Source organism: Rhea pennata, chromosome 28, assembly GCF_028389875.1.
Source record: "Rhea pennata isolate bPtePen1 chromosome 28, bPtePen1.pri, whole genome shotgun sequence".
Lineage (NCBI taxonomy): Eukaryota > Metazoa > Chordata > Aves > Rheiformes > Rheidae > Rhea > Rhea pennata.
The window spans coordinates 231,686-243,314 of NC_084690.1; the positions used below are offsets into that span (position 1 = coordinate 231,686).

At 64.0% G+C, this 11,629-nt stretch overlaps 2 protein-coding genes across 2 annotated transcripts; one reads left to right on the plus strand and one right to left on the minus strand.

The window, feature by feature from the left end:
- Window positions 1–1,834: 1,834 nt before the first annotated feature.
- On the plus strand, window positions 1,835–6,062 carry SFTPB (surfactant protein B). Its single transcript, XM_062596643.1, has 9 exons — window positions 1,835–1,919; window positions 2,496–2,617; window positions 3,328–3,399; window positions 3,761–3,886; window positions 4,110–4,217; window positions 4,548–4,637; window positions 4,728–4,985; window positions 5,831–5,938; window positions 6,027–6,062. The coding sequence occupies exons 1-9, from the start codon at window positions 1,835–1,837 to the stop codon at window positions 6,060–6,062; spliced, it is 1,005 nt and encodes a 334-aa protein (XP_062452627.1).
- A 386-nt stretch (window positions 6,063–6,448) lies between these two features.
- Window positions 6,449–11,397, minus strand: USP39 (ubiquitin specific peptidase 39). Its single transcript, XM_062596767.1, has 13 exons — window positions 11,055–11,397; window positions 10,256–10,325; window positions 10,051–10,145; window positions 9,590–9,726; window positions 9,012–9,164; window positions 8,673–8,898; window positions 8,428–8,505; window positions 8,001–8,068; window positions 7,709–7,897; window positions 7,378–7,520; window positions 6,940–7,075; window positions 6,767–6,853; window positions 6,449–6,642 (listed from the first exon to the last, which is right to left on the minus strand). The coding sequence occupies exons 1-13, from the start codon at window positions 11,395–11,397 to the stop codon at window positions 6,595–6,597; spliced, it is 1,773 nt and encodes a 590-aa protein (XP_062452751.1). The 3' UTR covers window positions 6,449–6,594.
- Between the last annotated feature and the right edge of the window lie 232 nt (window positions 11,398–11,629).

Consider the following 11,629-nt stretch of genomic DNA (forward strand, 5'->3'; position numbering starts at 1 on the left):
AGGAATTCAATGAACAAAATAAGTAACCAAAAAGAAAAAGGAGGGATTGTAATAAATTGTAACTATTTGTTCATTGTTTAGAAGGAGGAATAAGCCGATGGAGGGGGAGGAGGAGGTTTTACAACAATCAGGGTTGAGACATGGTGTCAGACAAATAAATTATGGTAAGCACAAAAGCTTATATGACCCCTTGTGGAACCAGTGTCGGGGCCCTAGCTGTCTTGCAGGACTATGAAGAGCTGAAGTAAGCAACAAGCTGCTCAGAGGTTTTGAAGGTAAAAGGATAAAGAAAAGATAAGCAGGCACCTGTAATTTTCTCACAGAACAGCATCCCAAAAGGGAGTCAACACAACAGATAAGCAAACCCCTGTGATCACTCACAAGGAGACAAACCAAAATAAAGAGACAGAAGAAGACCACGGCCTTCCTCTCCACGACCACCAGAGAGCTTCAGACGACCCCCCCAGCAACTCACACATGCGCGGGACGCACCGGGAGATTACAACGCAGACTATAAGGGGGGACTGTGTGTGTGAGGGAGGCGCGCGCCGTTGGCGGAGCTGAGACTCCCCGGCCGCCCAGCGCTGTTTTGCTTGTGGCTGCTTACTTAATTAAATAAATTGTTCACATGATTTAACAAACTCTCTGTATGAATTAACCTTCAAGAGAGTAACTTATGACACCTGGAGCCCATCGAGGCAGGGCTGGTGCCGGATGAGGCGCCTGCCAGCATCTGCACCACCCTCTGCTGGTGCTGGCCCTGACCCCAGGTGAGGCCCTTCTCTCTCGTTCCCAGCCCCCCAGCTGGGGGGCCCAGGCATCTGGGCAGCCCCACCCCTGCGTGAAGGGCCCTTGTGCCCAGCCGTGGCCACCACAAGGGCTCTCAAATCGAGGGCTTGGCAGCGCCGGCGGCCTCTTCAAAGGGCCCCCCCCGGGTGGGGTGGCTACCCAGGAATGCGCCCACACCCATGGGTGCTGCAGGCATGGGGACATGGTGACTGTGGGAGACGGGGACACTGGGTCAGGGGCTTGGGAGCATGCGGACAGGGACACAAGGACATGGGTGTCCATGGGGCGTGGGCACATGGAGGCATGGGGGAGCTGAGGAGCAGGGGGACAGGGAGATGGGGACATAGTGCCCATGGGGTATGGGGACATGAAGGCATGGGCACAGGGACATGGGGACACAGGGGGGGCACAGGGTCATGGTGCCCATGGGGGTCAGGGACATGGGGACAGGAACATGGGGGTATGGGAGGGGGCACAGTGCCCGTTGGGGTCGTGGGGCACGTGGACAGGGACAGAGGTGGGCAGGGGGGGCCAGGGGACACCACCACGGTACCAATGAAGATGAGGACATGGGGGCACAGGGACACGGTGCCACCAGCAGCTCCCCAGCTCAGCCTCTCTCCCCACCCCACCCCCAGGTGCCAGCAGGATCCTGTGTCCCCTCCAGTGCTGTCCCCATGTTGTCCCCCCACGCTGTCCCCGTGCTACCCCATGCTGACCACCCCTCAGTAAAGCTTTGGTGCTGCAGGAGCCGGACCTTGCACCCGCCAGTGGGATGGGATACTCAGGGGGACACGGAGATGTCGAGGGGGACGCCGAGGGGCGTAGAGTCACAGAGGGCACTGAGGGGCGCAGGAGGGTGGGGGGGCACCGAAGGGCACGGGGACCCAGCACCCGAGGGACCCGGCGGGTGGCAGCCCAGCCCGGCGTCCCCGCGGCGCCCATGTGCCCGCAGGCGCTGGCAGGGGCCCAGCCGGTGACGGCCGCGTCCCTGCCGGGGCTATAAAAGCCCCCGCGGCCCCAGCCCCGGCAGGCTGCCGCCGCCATGGTCCCACCGCTGCCATCACTGCCGCTGCCGCCGCCACCGCGGGCACTCGCCCTGCTCCTCGCCCTGCTCTGTGCCAGCCCAGGTAGGGCCCCCCACCCCAAGCCGGGTGCACCCCACCGCCGGCTGCACCCCGCAGCTGGGTGCACCCCACAGCTGGGTGCACCCCCGAGATGGGTGCACCCCACAGCTGACTGCACCGCCCCCCATAGCTGGGTGCAGCTCTGCAGAGCTGACGGTCACCAGGGTTGGGTGCAACCCCCCGAAATGGGTGCACCCCATAGCTGAATGCACCGCCCTCCCCATAGCTGGGTGCAACCCTGCAGAGCTGACAGTCACCAGGGCTGGGTGCAACCCCCGAGATGGGTGCACCCCACAGCTGACTGCACCGCCCCCCATAGCTGGGTGCAGCCCTGCAGAGCTGACGGTCACCAGGGTTGGGTGCAACCTCCCCCCGAGATGGGTGCACCCCACAGCTGAATGCACCGTCCCCCATAGCTAGGTGCAGCCCCGCAGAGCTGATGGTCACCAGGGTTGGGTGCACCCCCCCGAGATGGGTGCACCCCAAGCATTGGCGGGGGGGAGGGGTGGGGGAGGAGGCTCAGACACCTCCTCCCCCTCCTCCCCCCCCGCTGGTGCCGGGTGCTGATGGTACTGGCAGGGCTGGGGGCTCCGGGGCACTGTGGGGTCCAGCCCCACGCCTGGTGCCAGAGCTGGGAGACGGCACTGCGCTGCGGGGCCCTGGGGCACTGCGCCCGCAGCGGCTGGGCCCCCAGTGCCAAGGTGAGCCCCATGCCCCACGGCGACTGCCCTGCACCCCACAGCAACTGCCCCACACCACGTGCTCCATGCTCAAGCCCCACACCCAGTGCCCACACCCTGTGCACAGGCCACATGCTCCATGCCCCTCACCCCCTAACCTGTGCCCCATAACCCACACCCCATAGCCCATGCCCCACACCCCATCACCGTACCCCATACTCATGCCCTGTATCCCATACCTATGCCCCATAACCATACTGTGTGTACCATACTCCATGCCCATACCCCATGTCCCTCACCCCATACCCTTACTCCATAGCCATGCCCCACACCCCACACATATACTCCATACTCCATAACTAAGTCCCATACCCCATATCCCCCACCGCATAACCACGGCCCACATCTCATGCGCCATAACCATGGTCCATACCCCATATCCCATTCCTATACCTCATAACCACATCCCACACCCCATACTCATACTCCATAACTATGTCCCATGTCCCATACCCCATGTCCCCCACCTCATATCCATACCCCATAACCATGGCCCGTATCGCATACCCCATGACTGTGGCCCACACCCATACCTCATAAACATGCCCTATACCCCATAACCATGCCCCACGCCCCATCTCCAGTTCTGGGTGGCCATGCCCCATGCCCCTTCTCCATGTGGGGTGCACCCAGCCTAGCTCCCCCACCCCATGCCCATCCCCCTGCCCCAGGAGGACATGTGCGCCGACTGCCAGGAGATCGTCTCGCTCCTCACCCGCATGGCCAATGAGTCAACTGCCAAGGTGCCCACGGGCATGGGGTGGGCACAGGGTGGGTGTCAACAGGGTGGCAATGGGTGGGCAGGAGCATGGGGTGGACGTCACTGGGGTGTGCACACGGTGGGCATGGGGTGGACATTGCTGCAGTGGGCATGGACATGGGGTGGGCATCACTGGGGTGGGCATGGACATGGGGTGGTCCTTGCCAGGGTAGACACGGACATGGGGTGGGTATCCCTAGAGTGGGCAATAGGTGGGCATGGGCATGGGGTGGGCATCACTGGAGTAGGCACCACTATGCTGGGCACCAGCTGGGGATGGAGTGGGCACGGGGTGGGCATCGCTGGGGTGGGCACAGTGTGACGGCACGGGTGTCGGCGCCCAGGTGGCCGTGGAGGGCTTCCTGCAGCGGGAGTGCACAGCGCTGCCTGTGCCCACCATGGTGCCCCCCTGCCAACGCCTGGTGCACGAGTACTTCAGCCTCTTCACCGCCTCCCTCGAGGGGCACCTCGTGAGTGAGCACCCACGGGTGCCGTGACGGCCGGCCGGGCACACAGCAGGGGGCCAGGTGGGGGGCGGGATGGGGTGCCCCCACTGTGGGGTGAGGACCCGGGCATGCAAGACCTTCCACCCCACCCCCATTACTCCCAACGGTGTGGGAAGGACCCAGGCATCTGGGACAGGGGGTTGGTGCGGGTGGGTGTGGGTGCCCCTCACCCCGCCTCTCGCCCCAGAAACCTGCTGCCATCTGCGCCCAGCTGGACCTGTGCCCAAGCGTGCCTGGGGCCACTGCAGAGCCTGTCGTGCTGCCATGGGATGGGGGACTCAGCGTCCACCTGCAGGTAGGAGCCGTTCCTGGGCTGGCCGGCTCATGGGCACCTACGCGGCCATAAATCTGGGCATCTACATGGGCATCTATGTGAGCCAAAGATCAGGGCATCACATTGGCACCTCCATGGGCATCTACGTGGGCATCCACACAGCCGGATATATGTAGGGCATCTTGGTGGGCCTGCAGTTGGCTGTCCGCCAGTGCCACCATTAGGTTCCAGAGTGAACGCCACACCAGTGGGCCCACAAGTACCAGTGGGGAGGGGGCTCCCATGCTGCAGGAGTCTCCCCCCACACCCTCTGGCTTTGCTCATGGTGAGCACTGACCCTTCCGTCCCCAGGGCGCCCCCGGCGAGGACCTGCCCGTGCCACTGCCACTCTGCTGGCTGTGCCGCACCTTTGTGGCCCGCGCCGAAGCCACCGTCCCCAAGGTGAGGGGCGGCCGGGAAGAGGAGCGGGGTTTGGGGGCGGGTGGTCAGCGGGATGGAGACGCCCCTTCACCCGCCTTGCCCACTCCGCAGGAGACGCTGGCGACGGCAGTGGCACGGCTGTGCCGGGTGCTGCCGGCGGCGGCAGCAGGCGCCTGCCAGTGCCTGGCCGAACGCTACACCATCACCCTCCTCGACGCACTGCTGGGCAAGGTGGGGCCCCGGCTGCTCTGTAGCACGCTCTTCTCCTGCCGCGCTGAGGACGGCTACGTCCCGGCGGCACCTGCCGGCACCCGAGCGCCCGCTGCGGCTCGCAGGGGCCGCCACCGGGACGGCCCTGCCCCGTGCTGGGTAAGGCTCTGCCCCGGGGGTGGGGATGCGGGCACCGGGGTCCCCTGGGACCTGCCAGGGTCACCGAGGGTGTCACCGGCCTGAGGGCCAAGCCCCACGGATGTCCCCAGGGAACATGCAACAGGGTGTCACAGCCCCGAGGGATGAGCCAAGGCCCCCAAGGGTGTCACAGACCTGAGGGACAAGTCTCAGGGCCCCTCAGGGCGTCACAGCCCCCAGAGACATGTCTCAAGGTACCACAGGTGCCCCAGTCCCAAGGGATGTGCCCGGGGGTGCTATGGCCCCAGGGGACATGCCACAGGGTGTCACAGCCCCAAGGGACATGCAAAGGCCCCCAAGGCTGTCACAGCCCCAGGGAACATGCCATAAGGTGCCCCAGCCCCAAGGGACATGCCAAGGCCGCAAAAGATGCCCCCAGATGACATGCTTGGGGATATTATGGCCCCAGGGACATGCCACAGGGTGTCACAGCCTCAAGGGAAGTGCCAAGGCCCCCAGGGGTGTCACAGCCCCGGGGAACATAGCATGGCCCCGAAGGATGTCACAGCCCCAGGGGACATGCCACAAGATGTCACAGCCCCAAGAGACACGCCAAGGCTCCCAAAGGTGGCACAGGGCCCATGGGACTTGCCCCAGTGTGCCACAGCCCCAAGGGACACACCAGGACCCCGAAGGATGTCCCAGCCCCAGGGGACACGCCTAGGTGTGCCACGGAGTGTCCCAGCCCCACGGGTGCCACGGCCGCAGCAGGATGGACCCCAAAGGACTGTCACACCCCAGGGACATCATGGCCCTGGGGAGGTGCCAGCCCGTGCTGAGGTGGCCGTGTCACCCCTCCCTGGCAGGAGCTTGGCCTGTGCCAGGCGCCCCCAGAGCCGGCCCCGCGCCCGGGACCCTGCACCCTGGGCCCGGCTTACTGGTGCTCGAGCGCCGAAGCCGCCCAGCGCTGCCAGGTGAGTATGGAGGGGACACAGGAGGCGGTGGCAGGGCAGGGACACGGCACCCGCAGCCAGCCCCCGCCTGCCCGCTCCTCTCCCCCAGGCCGTGCAGCACTGCCGGGCCCACGTCTGGGTGTGAGCGGCCGGCAGGAGACGTCGTGGGAGGCCGCCCGGCGCGAGGGCCAAGGCGGGCGCAGGAAATCTGCAAATAAAGCTTGGATGCCAGGGCCAGGCGGCTCGGCGTGTGTGCCGCGTCCCAGGCGAGCGCGCCCCTCCTCTGCCTCGGTTTCCCCACGCCGACTGAGGCTCAGGGTGGGGAGGAAGCTTTCCGGGAACTCTCTCCCTCCCCCCTGCTCCTCACAAGTGGTTTTTCTCACCTCTACCTTAAAAGCTGCGAACGCCACACGCTTCCCTCCCTCCGGCCTCCCAGCAGCCCCGCGCTGGCGCTGGGCTCCCAGCCAAGAGTGCGGTAAGGGTGTGGGGAGGGAAGCCAGCACCAGGTGGAAGTAGGAACAGAGCCAAACGTGGCAGAAAACGTTTTTTTAAAAAAAATACACCAGGAATCCTTTACTAGGCAGCACAGAGGGCAGGAGGGAGAGCAGGTGCCCCCGGGCACTGCCGCCAGCCCGCAGAGAAGGTGCCAGGCGAGGGGAGGGCCGTCAGGGTAGGGCTCAGGCGCCTTGCTGGTTTGTCTCATCCTCCTCGCGCCGCTTCCAGATCTGCGGAAGAGCAGAGGGGGCCGCAGGGGTAGCAAAGCCAGTGATGGGGTTTCTTCCACCCCACGCCAAACCCGAGCGCTCGGGGTAATGCCTCGGGGGCGAGAGGCGCCCCAGGGCTGCTCACCTGGATGTAGGCCTCCGAGAGCGTGATCATCTGGGGCAGGATGTCCGTCACCTGCAGGTCCTGCAGCTCGTACCACTTCCCCGTGCCCTGCGAGGGGACAGGAGGGGACAGGAGTGACGCCAGGAGCCAGCCCCCTGCCCCCGCCAGCCCCCAAGCCCAGTGGCGGCACTCACATGGTGCAGCACGTGGATGCGGTAGGAGCCTTCGGAGGGTTTCCCGTCGTGCACGATGTTGGCGATGAGGTCGTAGGTGGTGTTGGTGTGCACAGCTTGCACCTCCTCCGACAGGTATTCCCGTAGGTCCACGTTGCTGTGGGGCATGGCATTGGGTACACACACACCCCAAAGCAGGGTGTCCGCGGCTCCCACAGCTTTGGGCATCTCCCAGGACGATGCAGCCAGCCAGAAACAAGCCCAGTATACCCACTAGGGCACGCACAGGCAGGCCGGCCTCCAAAACCCATCAACAGCAGGGAAAGCACATGGGGAAATTGAGGCAAGGCAATCAGGGACCTCCCAAATGCCACCGCCATCCCAGAGCCTGCTGCGCAGGCTCACCACGCTCCAATCCACAGCAAAACCCCAGCCGGGCGCATCCCTATCAATACTTACGTGATGGGGAAGTTGACGATGGTGGGGTTTTTCTCCACGAAGAAGTTGTTCTTGGTGAAACGCTTGATGCAAAAGATGAGGTAGGGGGGCAGCTTGGTGAGCTGAAAACGCTTAAGGAAATTCTCCTTGTAGGTTTTATATTCCTGGCCACAAAGGGAGAGACGGGCATCAGCTCAGGGTGCTCTTGCCTCCCAGGGAGCTCACTTAAGGATCTTCTGTCCACCCACCCTGAGCCTCCAGGGGACAGGGAGCTGGAGCCAGGACACAGAGCTGAGGCCATTAGAGTCAGGTGCCACCTCACGGTGGCAGGCAGCAAACACCGAGGCCTCACCTTCTCCGTGACACCGTTGAATTTGGCCAGGATGCTGAAGAGCGGGACCTGGGGGATGATGAGCTGCTCCTTTTCATCCTTGTAGAGCGGGGCGGTGGGCAGGTCCAGTGTGAGGTACATGAAGGTGGACTCAACCATGGTCTCCTGGTACTCGGCATTCTGCAGTAACTGCGCCTTCTCCTCAGCCGGCTGTGGGAGGCAGGCTCAGAGCGGGGCTGGACAGCCCAGGCCCCATGGACCACGTCAGCGAGGGAAGTCTCCCTCCACCATCGCCATCCCAGCAGAGACTTACCAGATCCGGGTGCGGCAGCTTTTTGGTGAAGATACGCATGGAGCCCTGGAAGACATCAGTGACGATGGCTGCAGACACATAGAGAAAGAGGCTGTCAGAGAGGCCAGGAGAAAATCTCAGGCAGAGCAGGGTGCAAAAACACCACGATGGCTCAGTGTGGGTGTTCACACGCAGCAACAAAGGGCTAAGAGAGAAGCTAAAACCTTCTTTTAGCCAGACACCCTACAAGACTCAGACCTTGCGTCTGATCACAAGCTGCAAAGGCGTCAGCCAGCTCTTTGCTCCCCTCCCGTGGCCACTGTCACACTAGGACAGAGCAGGAGAGGTGACAAGCGCCACCAGGGGACATCAGGGTGGCTTGGGACCGCGCCAAGGTTAAAATCAGCCATACAAAAACAGCCTTCAACTCACAGCACCCTCTACTCACTCTTCTTCTTCTTCTTCGTGCCGCCTAGGGCTGAGTGCAAGGCATTCAAGAACCAGGAGAGAAAGTCAACTCCATCACCTGCAAGCCAGATGATAAATCAGTGGTGGCACCATAGCAAGAGCACAAGGGAGCCTTCCCTTCCACACGGCACCTCAGAGAGATCTCTAACCCTCCTTGGCCACCTCCAGGGCAGGGAGAGCACTGCCCATCAGCACGGGGCGCCCCGCGACGCCCCTCCGCCTCACCCTGCTTGGTGATCTGGAAGTTTTTCTTGCTGCAGAGCACCACAGCCTGCAGCATTTCGTGGGGGGAGACGTGGGCCTTGAAGTTGCGTGGGTTCCACAGCTTCCGCATGAGCTCCCCAAAGCGCTGTACCAGCAGAAACATGATGTCCCCAGGTGGGCGCTTGATGTTTTTATAGTTGTCTTCTTCCAAGAAATAATTCCTCAGTGGTGGGACATTGGAGAGGGCCTGCACACACACAGGTGGCGATCAGCCGGGACACGTTCCCCACCAGCTCTGGGGGAAGCAGGTTTTCTCCACCTCCACTCAGAGCAAGCCCAAAGCCACCCCTGTGCCCGTACCTGGAGCACGGCATTGGCGTAATCATTGGCCTTGATATTGTTGAGCCCCACGATGCCCGGGAGATATGTGGTGCCATCGTATGCCCGCGAGAGCTTGGCCTGCTTGTCCAGGTTGGTGATCTGCTGCTTGGTGAAGGTAGGTTTCAGCACGTACTGAGAGGGCAGAGGAGAAACAGCGTCAGGCCAGGAAGCCTAAGGCAACCGGTCCCCCTTGCAGGTGCTGCTGCGGCCCCCAGTGGCACCGCAGCCTGAAATCCTCCGAGGACAGAGACATCACCACTCTCCTGCAGACACACTTCTACGTGTCCTACTAGAACGCCTCTATCACGAAGACTTAAGAAACCATCCTTTCACGTGACCTGCTGCCTTCTACATGAGCAGGAATCAAGTAGAAACTCTCAGACACCTCAATGAATAGCTATCCATCACTGCTGGGCCTTGCAAAGCCCAACGGCCGTGGTGGGATGCGAATGTAAGTCCTCAGGTTCTGGCCTGGCTCAGAGGACCAAATCACTTGTTCGCAGGGTCATAGCAGCCCTCCCCAGTCCCTCAGCCCCTCGCCGGGAAGGTCCCCGCACCGTGATGTCCTCCAGCGAGGAGTCAATGATCTCGTAGTTGTCAGGGAGGCAGTAAAACTTGAGGGTGTGAAGGTTGAGGAAGACATGGTGGCTGAACTGCACGCTGTGAATGTAGGCGTGAGACTTCAGCCCTCGGCCTGTCGAGGGAGAGGAAGAATCAAGGATACGGGCCGCGAGCAAGGGAACGCGAGACCTTGCGGCTCAGCTGTCCGAGGGCTCAAACTTTGACCGCGAAGGAACCAGCAAGGCTACGCAGGGTGCAGGATCCCGTGCGCTCCAGAGTAGAGATGGACGGATAAACGCGCTGGGCCACACGTCGCAAAGGGAATTGCTCGAGGAGTCCCAAGCACGCAGGGACGGGCGAGGAACAACTCCCAGTCCAACTCGCGGGGTCCCTATCCCAGACAGTGTCCCACCAGCATGAGCCCCACAGCGACCTGGCCCCCCAAGCGAGGACTCACCCTGGAAGTATTTCCCACACACAAGGCAGGCGTAGACATTGATATGCGACAGTGAGATGGAGCAGAGCTTCTCAAAATCAAAATCCAGGACGCTCCTAAAATGGGAGAGCGAGAGGGCAGTGGCGTGCAGGGCAGCCCCCCACCCCACCCCCAAGAGCCGCGTCTCCGCCTGCCCTCCCAGGGGCTGCGGACCCTTCCCGCTCACTTGTTGATGGTGTCGAGGTAGGGGCAGTGCCGGCTCCGCTGGTCCTCGGGGTCAAAGCGGCCATAGCGCACTGCAGCAGGGAGCACACGGGCCTGTTGGCACCGGGACGAAGCCTCGGCCCGAGACGCAGTGAGTTCGGGACCCCCCCTCCGCCATTCACAGCCTTCCCTGCCCAGCCTCCTCCCCGGGTGCTGACCTGGCGCAGGGACACCGAAAGCACCCCCGCACCCCACGGGGTGGCACAAAGCACCCCAGAAAGCAGCATCCCCCTGTGTACCCACAACCTAGGTCACCCAGCCTCACCCTTGATTTTTCCCTCTGCACACCCCCAGAGGTGCCCCCGCTGCTCCCCAGCATCGCCCCCAGTGCCCTCAGTATTGCCCCCAGTTCTCCCCCCAAACTGCCCCCGCTTCCCTCCCATGCACCCCCAGAGCTGTTCCCGGTGCCCCCCAGCATCGCCCCCGCTTCCCTCCCATGTACTCCCAGAGCTGCCCCCGCTGTCCCCCAGCATCGCCCCCGCTTCCCTCCCATGCACCCCCAGAGCTGCCCCCGGTGCCCCCCAGCATCGCCCCCGCTTTCCTCCCATGCACCCCCAGAGCTGCCCCCGGTGCCCCCCAGCATCGCCCCCGCTTCCCTTCCATGCACCCCCAGAGCTGCCCCCGGTGCCCCCCAGCATCGCCTCCGCTTCTCTCCCGTGCACCCCCAGAGCTGCCCCTGGTTCCCTCCCGTGCACCCCCAGAGCTGCCCGCCAGCACCCTCGCTCCTGCCCCCGCCCGGGCCTGGTGCCCCCGGTACCCACCTATGGGCTCTGGCTCCGGCTCAGAGTCGCCGTCGGGCTCGCGCTCGCGCTTGATGCGCACCGGGCCACCGCCGCCAGGGCCCGCCCCGCTGCCGGTGCCGGTGCCGGGCTCGCGCTTGATGCGCGCGGGGTCCACCGGGAGGGGCAGGGGCTCCGCCGCCTCCCGCCGCTCCCGGCCTCGCTCCGCCTCGCGCCGCCCCCGCGACCGCTCCGCCTCGCCCTCGCGGCGACTCCGCGACGAGCCCCGCGACGACGATGAAGACGAGCCACCGCCGCCCGAACTCCGCGGCGCCGTCCGCGCCTCCCGCTCCCGCTCCCGCTCCCGCTTGCCGCGGCTCGACATCCCGCCGGCCACTGCGCACGCGCTACGGCGGCAGCCGCCGCACTGCGCACGCGCCGCGGCCACACTGCGCACGCGCCGGTACAGCGCCTCCCCGGACCGGCGTCGCGGCACCGAACCGTGAGTGAAAACTGCGCGTGCGCAAGAGCGTGGACCGGACGCTCCATCGTCCCCTGTCTCCACCGCCGGGTCAGGCACTACGCATGCGCTGTTCCAATCCGGAAGTGTAACTGTC